The 23,149-nt window shown below is 41.2% G+C and overlaps 1 protein-coding gene across 1 annotated transcript in view; it reads right to left on the reverse strand.

Annotated features, from left to right (window-relative positions):
• Window positions 1–220: 220 nt before the first annotated feature.
• The window catches only part of LOC126298230 (cadherin-like and PC-esterase domain-containing protein 1), a 99,094-nt gene continuing 76,165 nt past the window's right edge, over window positions 221–23,149 (reverse strand). The window contains exons 5-6 of the mRNA XM_049989536.1: window positions 11,222–11,368; window positions 221–1,024 (exon numbers count right to left, since the gene is read on the reverse strand). Of these exons, the coding sequence (XP_049845493.1) occupies window positions 926–1,024; window positions 11,222–11,368 (246 nt within the window). The 3' untranslated portion in view covers window positions 221–925. The remainder of the gene's footprint in view (window positions 1,025–11,221; window positions 11,369–23,149) is intronic.

Genomic DNA, 23,149 nt, shown 5'->3' on the forward strand with positions numbered 1-23,149 from the left:
AAGAATGTGAAGCTCACAAAGAAAATCTCCAGATAAATAGCAAATGTTACTGACTTACTGACGTACCTGCTCCAGTTTCTGCCGATGTGCATAGCACGGTTTTGGAATACAATGCGGCAGCACGGAAGTGGCTGCAATGAGTCGTGCTTCTTTTTGCGCAGTTACGCTGCAATTGGCTCACAGATTTCCATGGAACTGTCTCTAAGAATTTTTTCAGTCTCTGGAATAGAATATATGAACAGACATTCAAAAATACTGACGTCTGAAATTCTAGAAAGTGTTATTTGCTAACGGTGTTAGCTATGAAACTAAACCATTCCTGCAATTACGTATTATTTGTCATTATAAAGTTTTTCAAGTTTATGTGTTACGTTTTTCACTGTACCAGTTATTTGAACCCTCCACAGTTTGATGAATACGTACTTTGCCCTAGAGAAGTCGGAGAAAACTGAAATCAGGACACCAGGAAAACGCGCTTAAAATTATTCGGCTAATAAGCAGGAGATATTTTTTATCGTGTGAGAGTAACCGCAAAATTTGACAGTTTCCTGTAAGATATTATTTGGCATAGACTGAGATTATGACAGATATTATCTCATTTGAATGCGGAATTTGACTTAGAACTTCACTGGAAACTTTCGATAAGTATCTTAATATCCCTGTTACGGTAGCTACAGGAATAGACTGAGCAAGAGTCATTTTAGCCCGCACGTAATTTTCAACGTTACACGAGAAAGCTATTTACAATGGACACTTCCTTCACCTTTACAAACGAAAACTTGTACAGACGAATCGAGGTCGTAGAGTTTCTTGGGTGTAGACACAGATCAATGTGCATGTACATAGCGACGTCTGAAGCGTTGGGAAGATGTGAAAGCAGTGCGACAGCGGTGTAGTGAAGTATCGCGGACAGCGGGGTGTAGTGTCAGGGGGCATGACGGCAGATGCGACTCAGGAGGATCTCGGAGTAGAGTGCGTTGATGTGCCCCGTCACGTGGTATCCGCCACCACCTGCCGGCTCCACCTGAAACGCAGTTGGGCGAGGCTTAGCAGTAGCTATGCAAACATGACAGTTCAAAGATTTCACAGCTTCCTAATATGTCTCTTTTAGGAGAGATACATGGGCTGAATACTACAGTAGTGTCGTAAGATGAGGGCTTCTCTAAGTTAAGATTTCTTTATTTCAGGTAAACATAGGGTGCAACGAGTCTAAGTTCAGAGATTTATATTAGCGACTGAAGACGGTGTCCCAAAGCACAGTACATCACTATATACTTCATTTGTAGACTAATAATTAGAGCTATTATAAGTCGTGTGTTTCTAAGTTGAGTAGTGCCTCAAGTGCGTGTGGCAAGAGCAAGCCATTAATGCTTATTTTCCCCTGGGCAACAAGTCGGATCTTAAAGTGTGGACTAGTGGATGCAAAATGGGTAGTCTATACTGACGTTCACAGTCCACTTAGTGGTGCAGTTACGACCATGCAGAAAACATCAGGTCGTAAAGTTTGTGACATGTTACTGAGAAGACTGTTAGACGCAGTGGAAAAATAGCCCACACACTGATGTATAAATGTAATAAAATACCATACATAAAAATATCTGCAATTATATTCGTTAAACCCCGTATATTATTACTGTTGTTCCAAAATAAATTTTACTCTACAGTAGGATGTGCGCACATTTGAAACTGTGTGCAGGATAAAACTGTGTGTCGGGCCGGGACTAGAACCTGCGACATTTCGCGGGCAAGTCGTCCACCTACTGAGCTATGCAAGCACGTTTCACGACACATTCTTACACCTCACCAGTACCGCTTCAGCGGTTGTAGGCATTACAGTCTGGAAACTCGCGACCGCTACGGTCGCAGGTTCGAATCCTGCCTCGGGCATGGATGTGTGTGATGTCCTTAGAATAGTTAGGTTTAAGTAGTTCTACGTTCTAGGGGGCTGATGACCTCAGACGTTAAGTCCCATAGTGTTCAGAGCCATTTGCGTACCGCTTCCCCTACCTTCCACATCCCAGATTTGAGTCCCTGTCTGACACACTGTTTCATCTACTGGGAAGTTTCATTAATATTAAGCTATTATCATTAACGTTTATTGAAGCAGTAAATTTATTTGACATGCTCTCTGATTGCCTATATCGATTCGTCAAAACAAATCTTACGTAACATGACAATGCTAGTTTATAGAAATATAAGATCCTTCTTAGACTGATGCAATAATATAATGAAAAATCTGTCATCAGACCGAACATTGTCTTCAACTTCATAATGATTTACTAGGCAGGGTACCATTTGAGCTGGTGTGTTGTTGCCTTCCTCCATCCTTTGAAATGATTTACCCATCCAGATACAGGGCGACATACAGTATAACTTCGCTTGTGAACCACACTGCTACTAAGCTTTTTACATATTAACAAATATTGTCAGAGGTAAAAGAAATGAAAGGCGAGATATATAGACAGAAGTAATGACGATAACAATAATAATAGTATAAAAAACGAAAGAAACAATATAAATATTTGGAAGTAATGATTAAAAATAAAAAGCGTTCTCTAGTTCTCAAATAAATTCTAAACTTACACACCTCTACGCAAGGTTCTGCGTCAGCCATGGTACAACCAGAGGCTTTTGGGAATCGGCAGCACTCTAGCGCCCTTTCCCATGAGGTTGACACTTGGTAAGTTTTATGATACCGCGCTGCGAAAGAAAACTATGTAATGCGCGTTACTTACTGCTTACCTTCAGAATCTGCCTGTTCTACCAGAGAATATCATATCTGTTAAAATTACAAACACTAGAACAAAATACAAATGGAGACTAGAAACAACAGTAAAATGTATATGATGAGTCCATTGGGAACCAATAATTGTTTTTAATGGTTTCTGAAAATGTAAATGAGGTCACCTGAGAAGTGCTTAAAGCTTCAGCAACTTGTATCTGTTTGTGCATTGACACTTAGCAGTTCGTGTGGGTTATCCAATTGACAATATTATTTGTAGTTGCCAAGGCATCAGGGTTTCTTCATTCACAGCTATGTTTATCATCTACTTCTTTGTAGTCCCTAGCATTCTAGTTTAGAGGTCACTGTATTACGACATGATCATGTGCACTTCACATTCACATCTGTCAGTGTTTCACATATTTTATGTACACTAATGGCCATTAAAATTGCTACACCACGAAGATGACGTCCTACAGACGTGAAATTTAACCGACAGGAAGACGATGCTGTGATATGTAAATGATTAGCTTTTCAGAGCATTCACACTAGGTTGGCGCCGGTGGCGACACATACAACGTGCTGACATGAGGAAAGTTTCCAACCGATTTCTCATACGGAAACAGCAGTTGACCGGCGTTATCTGGTGAAACGTTGTTATGATGTCTCGTGTAAAGAGCAGAAATGCGTACCATCACGTTTTCGACTTTGATAAAGATCGGGTACCATCACGTTTTCGACTTTGATAAAGATCGGATTGTAGCCTATCGCGATTGCGGTTTATCGTATCGCGACACTGCTGCTCGAGTTGGTCGAGATCCAATGACTGTTAGCAAAATATGGAATCGGTGGGTTCAGGACGGTAATACGGAACGCCGTGCTGGATCCCAACGGCCTCGTATCAGTAGCAGTCGACATGACAGACATCTTATCCGCATGACTGTAACGGATCGTGCAACCACGTCTTGATCCCTGAGTCAACAGATGGGACGTTTGCAAGACAACAACCATCTGCACGAACAGTTGTACGACGTTTGCAGCACCATGGACTATCAGCTCGGAGACCATGGCTGTGGTTACCCTTGACGTTGCATCACAGACAGGAGCGCCTGCGATGGTGTACTCAACGACGAACCTGGGTGCACGAATGGCAAAACGTTTTTTTTTTTCGGAAGTATCTCGGTTCTATTTACATCATGATGGTCGCATCCATGATTAGCGACATCACGGTGAACGCACATAAGAAGCGTGTATTCGTCATCGCCATACTGGCGTATCACCTGGCGGGATGGTATGGGGTGCCATTGGTTACATGTCTCGGTCACCTCTTGTTCGCATTGACGGCGCTTTGAACAGTAGGCGTTACCTTTTAGATGTGTTACGACCCGTGGCTCTACCCTTCATTCGATCCCTGCGAAACCCTACATTTCAGCAGGATAATGCACGACCGCATGTTGCAGGTCCTGTACGGGCCTTTCTAGATACAGAAAATGTTCGACTGGTGCCCTGGCGAGCACATTATCCAGATCTCTCACCAATGGTGGCCGAGCAACTGGCTCGTCACACTACGCCAGTCACTACTCTTGATGAACTGTGGCATCGTGTTGAAGCTGCATGGGCAGCTGTACCTGTACACGCCATCCAAGCTCTGTTTGACTCTATGCCCAGACGTACCGAGGCCGTTATTATGACCAGAGGTGGTTGTTCTGGGCACTGATGTCTTAGGATCTCTGCACCCAAATTGCGTGAAAATGTAATCACATGTCAGTTCTAGTATAATATATTTGTCTAATGAATACCCGTTTATGATCTGAATTTCTTCTTGGTGTAGCAATTTTAATGGCCAGTAGTGTATATAGATTCCATGTCCTGTTACTAAACGGATCGTGTCTCTACTTGGGTAGTTTCTTTCTTTCGTGAATGTCTGAGAAAAGTTAGTAATCACGGCGACGGTTGTCCTTATTATCAGAGCGCCTTTTCTACGCACTAGCTCTCCAGGAATTTAATCGCACTAAGTTCGTAATTTTGTCGGCAGTGATGTGCCTCACGATCTGAATGTTCCCTTCAGCAAGTAATAGCATGCAGCTCTGTACCTGACAATTACAGTGGCAGGATAAAACGCCAAAATTAATAAAAATATTTCTACTGATTTTATATCACATGCTCCATTAATCTTAGAAATTCATCTCGCTCCATACACCTAAGATGCTTTTCCGCAAGTTACTTGCACAACTGCGAATCCAGCAGTTATAATAAAGATGTCACTATGGTATTGCCTCCTTGCTGCCAAAGGAAAATTATAAGCCACAACCCAAGATAGCTTTTATATGGCTGTCCAGGCTTTCACAGTGACCTTACTGACATATATCGGAACATTTTTTGTGTGTAAATAAAATCCTAAATACCTACGTATATAACTATTGTGAATAGAAATTCCTGCTAATATGAGTGTAGGATTTTTTGTGTAATGGACAGTTATGGTTTGTTATGTATACATCTTTGCTTTACCAGCGATAGAACACTTGTTTTCACCAGTGAAGACCACGGATATAGTAACTTCATATTTCCTAGAAGATCCGTTTATCACTTGCATAACCCTATTAATAGAGTCACCAAAATGTACGCTTTCTAAATCCACAATGAATCGGTTTCAGCACATGAAGCTCACTGTGGGCCTACAAATGTTCACATAGGAGCTTCTCGATAGTATCTGCAGCATTTGAGATGTGTATCGGTCTATAACACTTCGGTTCTGACTCGTAAATGTTGCTCTCTGTGGTTTCCTTGTATTCCGTATACAGTGTAGTTCGAGCAATTCAGTAATGATTGATGACAGGTAAACCACTGTCGGTGGAAGTGCATGTCACAAAATCTCTCGATAAATGTTGTCAGAACTTGGAACAGGACTGAAGCTATCTCTTCCCCTATAAAAGAAACTTCACCATTGCTGTTAAGAGCCGCCCGGAGCGGCCGAGCGGTTCTAGGCGCTTTAGTGTGGAACCGCGTGACCACTACGGTCGCAGGTTCGAATCCTGCCTCGGGCATGGAAGTGTGTGATGTCCTTAGGTTAGTTAGGTTTAAGTAGTTCTAAGTTCTAGGCGACTGATGACCTCAGATGTGAAGTCCCATAGTGCTCAGAGCCATTTGAACCATTTGAATTTTTGCTGTTAAGGTAGTTAGTATGCAATTGATTTAGAAGGCGAGTATGATTATCACTTTCTTAAACAACGACGGCACCTGGAACAAGGGACAGTAGAGGGTTTCTTGCTGACTGTCGATCCTCTGTTGGTGTCCTTTTAGTCTCTTTGTAGGGTTTAAATGACCAGGGTAATTTGACTTTTTCAGACAGCGGTTTGTGTGCCTGTGCCCAGATGATAAACTGTAATACACGTGATGTTTTCAGTACTCTTGGTTAAAGATTTATAATTCTTTCTTTGTACTCTATGGTAATTTTCTAAACTTTATTGACGTCCTCGTCTCCGTAGTCATCATTGGTAAATTCGCCACGTACTAAGTACCGCTCTTCTTAAAGTGGGCAGCTCTTCATTCCATGGTGTTTTTTACCTATTTGATGACCACTTACGCGGTGCTGCTTTACTTTGTGTGTATTGTAACACTGCTGTGAAGGTAAGTGCTGTGTAATCGACACTGCTTTCAGCGTAGCTTGGATATCAGCAAGTGCAAAGTCTAAAAAGTTACTGCGGAAGTTTCTTCAGCTCAGACATGTGATGGCTTTGTGGTAACTCATAGTGACATTCTGGTTTACTTCCAAATATGAATTATCTTGGTGGTCGATCTGATCGATTCACATTTGATAACTGCTTCTACTTTGTTCTAATGAGCATGTCGTTGATCATATCTATGAACGACAAATTCGTTTAGTTCTTCTATGACGTCTTGCAACAGCATACCGCGTCCATCGTCGTTTCGCACTAGCATCAGCACCAATTACATGGAAAGTACAAGGGTTAAGTAAACGCATGGAAACACCACGAAAGATGAATGCTTGAACATAAGATGCTAGCCAAGCTTGGGGGTTGCGCTGGTTTATTTGAAGACAGACATCACCGGTGCGATGTACTCAGTACGTTGAAAATGTCAGTCGTGGTCAGAACAGTTTTCTATGCAGCTGTGAGTGCATTTCCTCGGAGGTAAGTGAGTTCGAGCTTGGGCAAATATTGATTGTCCTCGCATGGTGGATGCATCGATAACCAAGGTAGCCGAAGTGTTTGACGTTTCAAAAATCATCGTATCGAAGATTTATACATCGTACAGGAAAAGTGGGGAAGCATCATCTGCTAAGTCACAACCCTGTCAGCATGTTGCCTGACGTATGGCACAAAGTTTCGTAATGAGAGCACATTGTGGTAGATGTAATATCACTTAAATGTGGTCGGTAACAAATGAGTACATCCAGCTATAAATTAAGTTAGATCACGATTTTAAAATATCAGCATGAGTAATAATTTATGATTAGGCTCCATGTTGAAAAGTTTGTTAACACATGTTATGGTGGGCTAGTACCACACAATTGTTATAATTATGCAAATCAATAGGTATATGTATTCCCGTGTTTTGTCCTTTGCAGTAAGCCATAATTTGTTCTCACGAAATGGATGCACAACTAAAATGATTATAAGGCATGCCAATGCTAATTTGGTCGCACATGGAAAAATATGTTTAATAATTCAATGCTGTAAGATGTTGTCTTTGTTACTACTGTCTTACTGTCACTTGTTTTAAGTTATTGACAAGAAGAACAGTATTTATTGTTTTTCGGATGATTCAAAATATGAAAGTGTGCAAAAGGTAGCCATTAGTACGGGCAACATAATGCTTTGTACTTGAGTAACAATTGTGTATTTTGCTACTATTATTTATTATATTGACTGTAATGATTAATAAAAGTGTCTTCATGTTTTATTATTTAAAATGCGACGAGCTCACTGGCTGCGGACACGCGCATGAATGCTAGGCATGACACTAGCGTAATCCAACATTTCCTGGAACTTCTGTTGCCTATGTCTGCCTTCAGTTTAATTTTGACTTCATAGTGAGGACATATATATTGTGGCATTTATCTACTATGAAAGGCAAGAATTGCTAGTTTTAGACGGTTGTCATTAAAACCAGGCACTTTCAGTTCCAGGTATGTCTTCATCAAATCATTAACTACTGCACCTATTTCTAAATTCATATTTGCATTTTACAGTTCATCTATTTTTGTATTGTTGTCTCAGTAGGTCAATTTAGAGAATGAACCAGTCGGTTCGAAACTGCTCCCCAAAATGTATGCATGGTAACTGTGACTCATTTGTTATACACTAATAACGAAATAAAATGAATGCCGCCGGTCCTATATCAACAAATTGTTGAAATTTGATAAAACTCATAGTATTATCATCTTCCAAAATTAAATTTCTGTGATGTTGCCATGGATTCAAGCTATTTCTTCAGAATCATTTAGTTTTTATTGATGATCCAGCATTAATGTTTTTCTTATTCTATTTACTCTGAAAGGCCAAAGAAACTCGTTCACGTGCCTAACATCATGTAGGGCCCCCGTGAGCAAGCAGAACTTCTAAACACCATGTTGCAAAGCATCCCAGATATACTCAATAATGTTCGTGTCTGGCGTGTTTGGTGGCCAGCGGAAGTGTTTAAACTCAGAAGAGTGTTCCCGGAGCCACTCTGTAGCAATTCTGGACGTATGATGTCTCGCATTATCTTGCTGGAATTACCCAAGTTCGTCGGAATACACAATTGACGTGAATGGGTACAGGTGATTAGACAGGATGCTTACGTACGTGTCACCTGTCAGAGTAGTATCTAGACGTATCAGGGGTCCCGTATCACTCTAGGAGCACACGCCATTACAGAGCCTCCACCAACTTGAACAGTCGCATGCTGACATGCACGTTCCATGCAAGCATGAGGTTGTCTCCTTATCCGTACACGTCCATCCGCTCGACGCAATTTGAAACGAGATTCGTCCGACCAGGCAACATGTTTCCACTCATCAACAGTTCAATGTCGGTGTTGACGGACTCAAGCGAGGCGAAAACCTTTGTGTCGTGCAGTCATCAAGGGTACACGAGTGGCTCTTCGGCTCCGAAAGCTCGTATCGATGATGTTTCGTTGAATGGTTCGCACGCTGACTCTTGTTCATGGCCCAGCATTATAATCTGCATCAATTTGCGGAAGGGTTGCACTTCTGTCACGTTGAATGATTCTCTTCAGTCGTCGGTGGTCCCGTTCTTGCAGGATATTTTTCCAGCAGCAGAGATGGAGGCGATTTGATGTTTTTCTGGATGCCTGATATACACGGTACACTCGTCAAGTGGTCGTACGGGAAAATCGCCACTTCATCGCTACCTCTGAGATACTGTGTCCCATCGGTCGTTCGCCGACTACAGCACCACGTAAAAACTCGCTTAAATCTTGATAACCTACCATTGTAGCAGCGGTAACCGATCCAACAACTGCGCTAGACACTTGTTGTCTTATATGGGCGTTGCCGACCGCAGGGCCGTTTTCTGCCTGTTTACATATCTCTGTATTTGAATACGCATGCCTATACTAGTCTCTTTGGCGCTTTATTGTATATACACTGAGGTGTAGAAACGCGCCTACCAGCTTTCGTTTATGTCGCACAACTCGTTTTTGGTGTTGTGATTTTTTTATTGCATTAGTGTAAATGTGATGTAAATGTTATTTTTACTGTATCAATACATTTATTTTACCAGCAGATTTTAAATTGTTTTACTTATTACTATTAACGCATTTTATAAATCTTTTTAGTAATTTATTCAATTATTACAGATTCTGATTCCAGTACTGTGAGCTTCAAAAGGAAACAAAGTTCTAAAGAGCCTTCTCAGCTATTAGCCTTTCTCAAGGCTGCATGGAATTTCTTTTTCTAGCTGTTACTACGGTTGCTTAATCAATTCAGAGCTTGAAGTAAACAGTAACTCGTCGTATTCAGAGATACTTGTCTGAATTTGCTGCCAGTTTGATCGGCATTTTGACGTGGGTAAGCAAGACGCTGCTAATATTGGTCCAAAAGGATTTTAACGCATCTAGAGAATAAAATGTGAGCGAAAGTTCTTCTACGAGCATTAAAAAGTTAGGAGAATGAAAGAGACCATTAATATATTTAGAACGATACTTTTTTAACCTATCACTGTCACAATTTAATCGCATTTCATCAAATGATTCATAAAAATGTTATAAGTTGTAGGTGTAGCTATAGCAATACAAAACTTGTTCACATCTACCGCTCTTTATGAAGGTCTGTTGTGGTTATAAGGTGTGTTATTATCGTAACTGATATCCAATCAGCCTAGTGTAAACAAAGCTATTGTAAGATATTTGAAAGCATCTGACACTGTGGTCAAAGATGAGTGACCCTTTGTCAGATTAAAACTAATTGCAGTTATTTAAATTCCAAATGAGTCTGGAACGATAGGCTGGTTTCGAGTGGTGCTAACAGAACCTGAAAGCCCATTAAATATTAGTTACTCTAAACCATTGGATCATCTTAAAGATATCAAAATGAAGAAAAAATAACTTAAGTAAATATGATGTGGGTAATTAAGCACTTAAAATGTAATGGGGGTGGGGTTCAAATTTATTGACATTCTTAGCAAATCGAGTTTGTATTATAACAAAAACTTTCGTTCTTATTTAAATTTAGCTATCATTTGTTTATTTCTTTACGTTGTTGTACTAAATGTTATTTTACATTTTGTGAAATTGTTTTGTGGAGTAAATAATGAATTTTACATGTGATTATTCTCTTTCTAGTTTAATGAATTCTTTCATATGAACTTCGTATTTTATTCTATTAACTTTTAACTCAAGTAGTGTGAAGGTTTTGTTCTGTGCAGGAGTTTATTTGTGAGTTGTTCTTTGTAAAATTTTTACATCGAAGGAAATTATAAGGTTTTAATGGTTTATATGAAGCAAAAATGCCACATACAAGTTATCTGCAAATGCTTTCCAGTTTTCAGCTTGTTGCCCAAAGCTGACGATAAGTACACAGGGTGCTAGTGGCATTTTGCTAACTTGGATAGGGGAGCGAAGAGTAAAGAGACTCACTAGAAGGAAGGAATATATCAGTTTAGCGTACTACTGACGAACATCCCCGCTTGCCCGCTATCGTAGTTACTGCCCTGACGCCTCCTACATGCATCAATGAATTTATAACGTTACACTACGAAGTATCCAATAAAATCCGATTGACCATCATTCAGGATTTGTATATGTATATTGCTAGAGGAACTTTATTTTCACCAACCACTGTACGTGCAATGTTGACTGTGGTAGAAAGATCTGTATCCAATACCTTTCTCACATTGCCCCGAATCACAGGATATTTTTGCTCTAGTTCGTTTTTCCCTACCTCTCTGCATAGTGCAGATGTTTATTAAATAAACATTAAATGAACGATATGTAGCTCGTGGAGCGTTGTGTGACAAGTGGGTATGCATGAGGTACCTTATGGAAGTGGCAGGCGCATTTGCCCTGCAGGAAGTCGTTGTAGCGCGCCGCCGTCATGTTGAACGTGTCGACCACCTCCATTTGGTGCTGGCGCGCGAACGCCGCCAGTCCCTGTGAGTGCTTCAGCAGCTTCTGCTGCTGTTCCTGCAATAATAAACAACAATGAACAACACATTAAAGTAAGCAGCGAAAACTCATGTCCTAGACATGCAAAACTAGTCTTGCAGTTTGAAATCAGCTCAACTGGCTATAACGTTTTTACAGACTTCTTTCATGACTTCACAGTAGAATCCACTACCTCATACACGATTTCTTCAGATACACAGGGAGTATGAAGAGAGCTATTCAAATGCCTTGCACCCGTGAAATAATTTTTGTTTGCTCTTATCAAAATGATCTGCAATGAAGCTTCCAGTTAATGTGAGGCGACTCATTACTACAGTATAAAGCAAGAGCATTGTAGACGTTTGTATACAAATGTTAAGTATCCAGATTCATTTCGCATATCAGGGATGACCACACCAAACTAGCCAAGCTCCTGTGTGATATGTTTTCGTGGAAAGGCGACTCCAGGCTTCGGCGTTTCCGTGAGGCTCTTCGTGGCAGCGCGAGCGATGGTGCTCCCTAAAGGGTCTAAGGTTTGAACGGTGCTGCCTCGGTAATCCCCCCTAAAAAGTTCCTATCTTACTCAGTATGCAGCACTGCTTTATCCAACAGTTTTCTCACTCTGCAGCTCTCAGCTTCTCGTGGAGCTGCCGGCCTGTTCCGCAATGTTGATGCAGACTTTTGCGTGCAGTATGGTAACGCAGATCGGCACGCTTCAGGCCACTTCGTTATTTTTCCCTTGACGAGAAGAAATGATTACATAAAACTCAATTCAAGATAAATATTAGAACAATTAAAAACTGAAATGATTCAATATCTTTATCTCAAAATTCTCTTTGCCAAGATGTTGCTATTTCGTCTGTATCTTCATGGTGAGTATGCTGTGGACTCTCCTGTCTTATAAGATGACGACTGCTATGTTCACTGGACGTAATACACTGAGGTGACAAAAGCCATATGGCAGCGATAGGAACTTATAGAGATGATGGTAGCATCGAGTACACAAGGTATAAAAGGGCAGTGCATTGTCGGAGCTGTCATTTGTGCTCAGGTCACTAATGTAAAAAGGTTTCTGACGTGATTATGGACCCACCGCGGGAAATAACAGACTTTGAAAGTGGAATGGTAGTTGGAGCTGGCGCACGGGGCATTTATTTTCGGGAATCGTTAGTGAATTCATTATTCCGAGATCCACAGTGTGAAGAGTGCACCGAGAATACCAAATGTCAGGCATTACCTCTCACTACGAACAACGCAGTGGCCCACGGCCTTCACTTAACGACCGAGAGCAGCAGCGTTTGCGTAGGATTGTCAGTGCCAACAGACGAGCAACACCGTGTGAAATAACCGCCAATAATCAGTGTGGGACGAACAACGAACGTATCCGGTAGGGAAGTGAGGTGAAATTTTGCGTTAATGGGCTATGGCAGCAGACGCCTGATGCGAGTGCCTTTGCCAACAGCACGACATCGCCTGCAGCGCCTCTCCTGGGCTTGCGACCATATCGGCTGGCCCCTTGATGGCTGGAAAACTTTGGCCTGGTCACACGAGTTCCAATTTCAGTTTGTATCTCACAGGAGCTTGGCTAGTTTCGGGTGGTCATCCCTGATATGTGAAATAAATCTGGATACATAACATTTGCATACAAGCGTCTACATCGCTCCATGATGGTGCGGGCTGTATTTACATGCAATGGACTGAATCCCCTTGTCCAGTTTAACCAGCCACTGACTGTAAATGGTTACTTTTGGCTACTTGGAGTCCATATGGAGTCATTCATGGACTCCATGTTTTCAAACAACGACGTCCTGTAACCGGGCACAGTTGTTCGCGTTTGGTTTGTTGAACATTCTGGACAATTCGAGTGTTTTTTTGGTCATCCTGATCGCCGGATCTGAATCCCATCGAAAATTTGTGGGACATGATTGAGAGGTCAGTTCGTGAACAACATCATGCACCGGCAATACTTTCCGAATTATGGATATCTAGAGAGGCACTATAGCCCAATATTTGTGCAGGGCACTTCCGACGACTTGTTGAATATGTCTTACGTCGAGTTGTTGCACTACTCCTGGAAAAACGAGGTCCGACACGATGTTAGGTGGTATCCCATAACTTCTGGCCCTTCAGTGTACTAGTCGCTCCTTTAAAAGAGCACTCTGGTCGCTCTGGAACGCTGTAGATGTTGTATAAGGCAATGTAATCCTTCACTGTGTTCGTTTGTCGTGATAGTTAATTGCTGTTCACGAGTTTCTCGGTTATATGGGATGAGCCCAGTAAGATGAGTCAATGTATAGATGTATCAAAAAGGAAGAAAGGAATAACCTTAGTCGACAGTTTTCAAGAGCAAACCTTTGATGAAGTTGGCTGATTTATTGGTGTGTCATCGTGGACTCTCCAACATGTTTACATGGGAGGCTGTGCCACCAGTTGTCACGTAACACAACGTATAAACGGTGGTCGCAAAAACACTGTAACCAACAGGGACTTAAGACGAGTGCCACGCTTTGCTAGTAACAAAAGTTTGAAACCCGTCAGAAATTTCTACTCTCGGTGAATGTGGATCCATCTCAAACAGGTTCCGAGCAAACATTTCGAAGAGAACTTCATGTAATGAGCGGTCAGTGTGCCATGTTCAAAGTTTTGTAGATCAATACTCACATGCAAAATTATAACTCCCCATACCGTAACACCTGGACCACAGAAACTATCAAGTTTGACAATGTTCTTGGGTGTCAGTACGTGTAACCACCTCTCAACATATGAGGGTACTTCATCATTGTCGATCATGACCGGTTTGGTGGTCCATGTGTTGTGGTGTGGGGAGGCCTAATGTTGCACTGCCGTACTGACTTCCAAATCCTCACTCGCTCACAAAGCTATTATGATACTTTATCCTTTCCTCATGCGCGTCTCTTTAGAGTTACATGGGGACCTGACGGATGACAACGCGTGACCACGACGAACAGCGCACGTCGAGGAGCTCTCACAAGTAGAGAATCATCGGCGAAAGGACTGGCCTGCCTGTTCCCCAGACTTAAACCCCATCGAACGCTTGTGGGATGCATTGGGCAGACATGTTGTAGCAAAACCCACGTGTACCAAAGACCATCCAGCAGTTGTCAATGTCATTAATGCAGGAATGGAACGCCCTACCTTAAAATACCTCAACAGTCTCGTAACCAGCACCGGAGCACGTTGCACAGCATGCATTGCGCCCGTGGTGATCACATCCCCCAATTAAGAGCCATTTCTGCCTTCCGAAATGTCTAGGGGATCATCATTAATCGCGCAGACTTCTATGTATTTATTATCTTTGAATAAAATTGTAATTTCTGTTCGTATTCTTTCCACTTATTTTCTGTGCTATACTGCAGCACTTTTTTCTTTATATGGTCCAAGTTTGATCGATCTATGTTACTTCACAGTGACAAATCATGCGAAAGCTACTTCCATTCTTAAGTTTATCACAACAGTGTAGTTGCCCGTCTTCAATGGCTCAGACAACACGAAAACTTGACTTCGGTTGACAAGGGAATGGCTAATTCCATCATGTCGAAACATGCCCTGAAACGTTTTATAAAGTAAGAATACACCGAAAAAGACGCTGTCTAAATTTTAGATGCTAAGACGCAATGCAAGAATTTTAAAAAAATATATTGAAAATTACCAAATTCGTAGTTCACTAGGCGGCTGGAGAAATGGACACTCCTACCGGAGCTATAGTGGGTCGCACATGTGGACACGGCAGGCGCGGATCCTTGGTTAACAGCACATTGGTGAACAGATAAAGTTATTTCCAGTTTTCATTGACAGTTCCCCCAAAAACAACTGTCCACAGTTGCTGTTCCCTCAAATTCGTAACTCAGTAAATATCCATAATAATTAACAGTTGTTTTTGCGGTAGTGTAAGTGTTAACAATGGAAATAAAACTGAATTGTGGTTACTGCAAATGTTACGCAGTGTGTGAACTCGCTTTTTCTTCGTAATCTGATCGTGAACTGTGTGAATGAAAGAAAGACTCACATGATGTAATAAATATGCATCAAAATGTAACTTGCCAAACTGTGAATAGAAAAACTATCCGAAAGATGTACTGTACAGGATGGCCATAACGTCCCATTAGCCCCATTAATAATCACGATATATACCTAAATTTAAACAAGTAACTTGAACAAGAGTTCATTAGAGGAGCTTTTTAGGTATGGATGAATTTTTCCGACTACGGAAAATATTTTTGAGGAAATTGTCGGACAATACAAATTCCGAAAGCTCCGCACCATTTGAGATTTATCAGAAGAACAGTATTTTTAAATTTTAGTCATTTGTGCTTACCAGGATCTTTCGGTACGTTTTACGACTTGCTTTAAGTATGCCCGGTATGCAGCACAAGAAGCAGAGCAACGGACAGGACCATTTCTTGCTCCACCGCACTTCTGTACAAATAAAACTGTTAATTATTGTGAAGTGCTGATAAAATCTTCTCGGGTTGATAGCCGAGAGAATGTGTTGTTTTCCAGCAACGTTTCAGCAAATTTCTTACTTGCCATCTTCAGGCCAACTTCGCCTGCAGATGGCAAGTAAGAAACTTGCTGAAACGTTGCTGGAAAAGAACACATTGACTCGGCTGTCAACCCGAGAAGGTTTCATCATCGAGATTCGCCGAGAAATCCTGCATTCTCATATTGTGATGTACTCTTTTTCTTTAGTCATGCGTTCTTTTCGTCATTCAAATGACACTCCTCTTTATTGCGGCAACTATGGAGAATAAACAAGGAACCCATTATTAGTAAAATATACGTTATTCAAAAATTATCATAAGAACTGTATTACAGGAATGTTATAAAGTGATGTATGTGTCAGAAATATTTCATTTCGATAAATTAAAGTCACGACTGATGGAAGTCATCTGTAATGTAACAACAAATAGTGATCGATTTATTTTCCTTTGCCAGTCACCTTTGTAAAATTACATACGCAGCATTATAGCAGTCTATATGAACTGTCTATTATTCAAAACATTAATAACGTAAGACGTGTTTTGTATGGTTCAGGTGCTTCAACTTGGCCTGTGGTACTGGCACTACGCAGCCCTACACTCTCGTCACGGCCGATCGCACTTTAGGCCGGAAGGTCTGTTCAAATGGTTCAAATGGCTCTGAGCACTATGGGACTTAAATGTTGTGGTCATCAGTCCCCTAGACTTACAACTACTTAAACCTAACTAACCTAATGACATCACACACATCCATGCCCGAGGCAGGATACGAACCTCCGACTGTAGCGGTCGCGTGTTTCCAGACTGTAGCGCCTAGAACCGTTCGGCCACTCCGGCCTGTGGAAGGGCTGTACGAACGGCTGTCATGAGCGGTTCCTCGTGCGACAAAGACGACTAACTTCAATCATTTTAAAAAAATACTTGCAGTGCGTTTTAGAATTTTGACAATGTATTGTAGTTTTCCTGCACAAAACATGTCACATTGGTCCATTCCCTTGCGTGTTTACCCGTGTAATGTTGTCCGACGAGTTACGGTTTTGTCTCTTTCCAAATGATACAAAGCATTAAGTGTTTCGATGATGCACTGATGCGTGGATTGTGCATTTGTTAAGGCCAGAGGTGGTTATGTGTTATTTGGAGGGTGACTTCCTACCGCGAGTCTCGTTCACTCGATCTCGTTAGCTTGAACATGAGACAGAATATTTCTTTCAACATTTTCTGTGCTCAGATGTTGTCCTTTCCTGTGTACCTACGTGATGAATATCCTGTGTACTCTCCCATCTTCCAAGATAACAACTACCGTGTTCGTAGTGCAGTGCGCATTGTTTCCAATATTAATGTACATTTAGGCATATTATCGCAACTGGTCTCGCCCGCTAAACCAGTCGATCTTAATCTCATAGAAAATTACTTGGGCCATTTCAAACATCGGCTGAAACTTTGCCGTTACCATCCTGGCAATATGGTAGCTCGAGAGAATGCACTCATAAATGAGTGTTTTCAGCAGGGTATGGCATACCTAAGGAGACCTGTGGGCGCTCTTCCTCGCCGAAGTGATGCCGTTATAAAGACTAAGGCACTGTTACACGATATTAGCGTGATGTCCCTCGATGGAGAGTAATTTTTTGTCTCATTTACACGTTTGTGCTTATTTGTACGTTTTGTGTTATATACTGTCGTTTCTTTTCATGTGCAAAATGTAACAAATACCAGGCATTTATAACATATCAACCAATTTTAACGCGATACTACGAAATCGCTACGGCACTTTGCAAACTTTGTTGCTTGGTTTCTTTTTGTCCTTGCAGGTCGGGCTGGTCGCGTGTCACAGAAAACCCCTTTAAGCGTCAGATGCAATCTACGTCCACATTAGGTGCTCCATTGGGCGTTTATCATTGGACGTTGACCGTAGACGTCTTTTGACTGATCTAGGGTGGTCCACTGTACTTCGTCACTGTTTTATTCTTTTGGGTGTGTGTATGGCTTTTGCGGAAAAACTAATTAGCGGATATAAATTATTGGTACTGTTGTTTTCTTATTCAGTGGAGTTTTCTGATGTCCTATGGCTTTCATATCACCTTTCCCGTGCAACCTCTTGATTCGCTATAGCATCTACGTGAAAAGACTAGCATGGAAACATATGATCATGGAGGGAGTTTCTCTACTTTTAACGTGGAGAGCATCTTCTGTCTATACGTGGTAACAGAGTCGTTTGCTCTCAAGAATATTCTAATTTTATAAAACTAGCACTTACATGTTTATCCTAAAATCTACCCTGGTAATTTACATAGTGACTTTGAATATTTTTTGTAGTCCCGTACACGCGATTCCTACGTACATACACCGTAACTTCTGTAAGTTACTGACACGACTGGGACATTAATTCCGACATAACATTGGTGCCCTGGTGAATAATGAATGCTTTTGACGTTCCGTAATTAAGTACCCATTCCGTCTCCATCTCGTGTACCACAAGCTGAGCTGGGATAGTTATCATCGTTAAACGGCGGGAGAAATGATCTATTATAATCAGAACGTGACAGTTGCTCACTAGTGTTTGGGCAAATTGACCATAATCATCCTACTCTGTCATCTGGAATGACCGACTGGCTTCCGGCAGGCTAAGCATCATTGCTTGTAGACGACTAAGTTCCGCTCGTTTTGCACATGGTGCACAGTTCCTGACATATTGCGCTACATCTGGTTTACAGTGCTTCCTACGCAGTCAGCAGCTGCTCTACGGTGGGCGGCTCATCAAGCGACGTAATCAGATAGTGACGACCGACAGGCTTTCCTCTGCACCTCCATAGGGAAGCCTTACGTTGCATGCCTCCACTCGTTTTCCTGCACAGGAATCCTGTTCACTTTCACTTTTCCTTTCTTTTTTTTTCACTGAAATGCCGTCGCACTCTAACGCGTCTATTTTACGGCTGTGTATTGCCTCACAATCCATTTGATGCACCTTTCAAGCCAAATAGCCGTTTGGATGCAGCATGTTGGTAATCACTCTAAAACCCACCTAAAAAGGTATTTACAAGTAATTGTCCAATAGCTGTTTTCCGTGTCTTCCTGTTGATATTGAGAACCGACCAATACCTATTTGATCTATTTTCTAAGTCTCAGTTATAAAAATCTCTGTTTACCGAATCACTTTTTTTCTTTCACCGAAGTGAGAACTGTATTTAAAAAAGTGGTTTGCTTCGTGTTAGTCTAAATTAATAAAAGAAAGAAAGTAAGTATGTTTCTTTGGAAAAAGATAATGATTTTTGTTTATTGTATATCGTTTTAATGTAACACTTGAAATAATATTTCTGATTTACAACACATGGAAATATGGACACCACAGTATATATTGTTATTCTTGAAGAACGACGCGATCAAATATGTTCAGAGCCACCGTGGCGTGGATGTTATAGGCTGACGAAGGAACAAGGGGTATCGTCTCGCTTCTGAAACCAATGTGCATTCTGATGATATTCTACAGCTCATGAACTTAGACCCACTTCACATTTCCAAACAACAAGCGAATACGTGTTGCGTCCTACTATGTCAAAATATTTGAAGACATGACAGAGTGTCTACTTGAATATCCGTCCCATAAAAAAAAATAGACCTTCACGGAGACACTAACATAATTTACAAAATAAGGAGAACCAAGAGGATAACTGTTCTGAACTCTGAAGTCGTTCCTAGCCAAAGCAAGCCAGAGATAAGTTCAGCTGAAATTTGTACAAAGGAGCTAATGGTGTTCAGAAAGGATACAGTAAATAAAGTTCGCGGTAAAGTGTTTATTGGTATCAGAAGTAACTAGGTAGTTCCTCTGAGTTAGTACGGGTAGAGATTAAACTCGACAACCGGAATAAATTAATAACTGGTTTCTTTTTCCGACATCCCGACTCAGATGATACAGTTCCAAACAGTTCATAGAAAACTTGAGACTTATTTCAAATAGGTATCCTACTTATACAGATATTATACTTCATGGCGACTTCAATCTACCCTTGACATTTTGGCAAAATACATGTTTAAAGTCAATGACAGGCACAAGACGTCGTCCGAATTCGTACTGAATGCTATCTCTAAAAATTATTTTGAACAATTTGTTCAGGAGCCTAATCAAAGCATAAATGGTTGCGAAAACGTACTTAAACTCTTAGCAAACAAATACACCCGAGCAAACAGGGAGCATCACGACGGGTACAGGAATTAGTTACCGCAAGCTCGTTATAGCAAGACGGAACAAGGTAACCTCCAAACCAACCAAAAGACGCAAGTTATATCTATTTAAGAAATCCGGTAAAAATTCGCTTGACATCTTCCTAAGGAAATGACTCAGACTATGTAAACGTAGAACATACGTGCCGTAAATTAAAATGAATAGTGTCGACAGCACTGAGAGATTATACGAGATAAATTAATGAGTGACAGAATGATTCCCCATGGTATGCAGAACCGCTCAGAAAACTGTTACAGAAGCATCGAAAAAAGCCTGCCAAATTTAAAGGAGCGAAAAATCGCCAAGATTGTCGATGTTTTACTGAAGGTCGAAACTTAGCGCACACTTCAACGCGAGATGTGATGGTTTCCACAACGGATTTCAGTATCGAAATCTGGCAGCAACTCCTAAGATATTCTACTCAACAGCAAAACACAACTAACACCTTCAAGGAGCAATAGCAATGGTAAAGTTGATAGTGTCGTTGAAGCAGCATTACTAAACACGATTTTCCGAAATTCTTTCATCATAGACGACGAAGTAAATATTCTAGAATTCGAATGAAGAACAACTGCCAATATCAGTAACTTAGAGGTGGATCTCCTACCTGTATCGAAGCAGCTCAACGACTCAGTAATATCAAGGCGTCTAGTCCAGACTGCATATCAGTTAGGTTCCTTTCAGAGTATGCCGATACGATAGCTCCCTACTTAGCAACTATACGCAAATACTCGCTCGACGGAAGACAGGTACCTAAAGACTGGAAAGTAGCGCAAGTCACACTAGTATCCGAACAGGATATAGGAGTGATCCTCTGAATTACAGACCCACATCGCTGACGTCGATTTGTAGTAGGATTTCGGAACCAATAATGTGTTCGACAAATACGAATTACTTCGAAGAAAACGATTTATTGACAAATAAAAAACCCGGATACAAAAAATATCGTTCTTGTGAAACAGAACCAGTTCTTTAATCACACGAAGTAATGTGTACTACCGACAGGGGATATCAAACTGATGCCATACTTTTGATTTCCAGAAGACTTCTGATATCGTCTCTCACAAGCGACTTTCAATCAAATTGCGTGCCTACAGAGTATCGTGTCATTTGAGCGGCTGGATATGGGGTTTCCAGTCAGAAAGGTCACAGGTCGTAGTAACCGACGGACAGCCATCCAGTAAAACAAAAGTGATATCCGGCGCTCCCCAGGGAAGTATTACAGGTCTTGTGCTGTTCCTGATCTACATAAACGATGTAGGAGACAATCTAAGCTGGTCTCTTAGATTGTTTTGAGCTGATGCTGCTATTTACCGTCTCGTTAAGTCATCAAATGACCAAAAACATTTGCAAAATGATTTAGACAAATCTGTGCCATGCTGTGGGAGTTGAGTCTGAATAATAGCAAGTCTGAAGTCATCCACATGAGTACTAAACAGATTCCACTAAATTTCCGTAACACGATAAATCTCACAAATGTAAAGTCTGTGAATTCAACTAAATACTTAATGACTTTAATTACGAAGAACTTTAATTGTGACGATCACATACATAATATCGTGGGGAAAGGAAACCAAAGTCTGCATTTTATTGACAGAACACTGAGGTTATGTAACATTTCTACTAGAGAGACTGCCTACGCTACGCTTGTCCGCCGTCTTCTCGATTATTGCTACACGGTGTGGGATCCGCCTCAGACAGAATTGACGGATGATGTCGATAAAGTTCAAAGAAGGACATCTAGTTTTCTGTAACTGCGAAACAGAGGAGAGAATGCCATGGATATGATACGCGAATTGATGTGGCAATCACTAAGACAAAGGCGTTTTCTTTGTGATAGGATTTCAGTCACTAACTTCATCCTACGAATGTGAAAATAATTTTTAAGCGCCACCTACATCGGGAGAAATAAACATTGTCATATAATAAGAGAAATCAGACCTCCCAAGGAAAGACGTAAGAGTTCGTTTCTTCAGCGCGCTGTTCGAGAGTGTAACGGTAGAGAAATAGCTTGAATAAAGGTGGTTCGCTGAACCCTATGCAAGGCACTTAATTGTGAATTGCAAAGTAGGGGTGTGGATGCAGATACGTACTGCAGAATGTTGTGTAGAAAAACCACGCCACGCATAAGTTTGTACATTTCTTGTTTTTTAAATATGGAGTAATTGCCATCATTTTATATGAGAGTTATTCATAGTTATGTTTTAGCTCCTTATTCCATTTATCGAAACGGCAATAACACAGAGAGTAGTCTGTTACTTTGTACTTCGACCCTACCACAGCTCGACTGTCATCAGGGTCGTGTATCTGAAGATGTGACTACGTGGGTTGCTCAACTGCACGAGAAATTCAGACCGAGGCGAACATTGTCAGCAGGAACAGTCTTCCTACTGTTAGAGTTGTTCATATATTGTAACATTGTTAAAAAACTTGTAAATCCTGTGAACTCCCACTTACTTCTGATATTCTCGTGTTATTTTTATCGAATATTCTAAATAGTACAGTGACCTTTTCTTTGAATTTCTAGGAATGTCATTATCTTTCACGGTCTGTATTATTTGCCAGGTGGCTGTCTCTCTCTAGTTGTGGGGTACAGGACTCGTCTTAGGAAGGGAATATCGTTTTGTAAGTGTTGTTCTAAAATATGGAAACTCTGCGAGAAATGGGTCCTTGAAGACAAAGGCTGATGCTAGCCGAAATCAGGTGGTCGCACTGTTGTAATTGACCACGAATGGTACCTGTGCAATGTCCTCAATAAGTTGCAAGTGGCAGTCGTCGTCAGAACAGGATTCTGTGTAGCTGCAAGAGCATTATGTCGGAACCAAATGAATTCGAACGTGGGTAAATTGTTGGTGTTCCTATGGTGCATAGTTCCCTAAACAATGTAGGTAAAGTGTTATGGTGTTTGCAGAGGCACCGTAAAGAAGGCACATGCGAGGAAAGAGGTAAAACATCACACTGTGTACGAAAGTCTGCGTTGAGTGATCGTGATAGACCACCAATTAAGAGGATTGTGATGAAAAATAAGAGGAAGACGGCTGTAAGAGTCACTGCAGAAGTGAACGTCGCACTCGCGAATACTGTCAGCACTAAAACTACACAAAG

The sequence above is a fragment of the Schistocerca gregaria genome, chromosome X (assembly GCF_023897955.1).
Source record: "Schistocerca gregaria isolate iqSchGreg1 chromosome X, iqSchGreg1.2, whole genome shotgun sequence".
Lineage (NCBI taxonomy): Eukaryota > Metazoa > Arthropoda > Insecta > Orthoptera > Acrididae > Schistocerca > Schistocerca gregaria.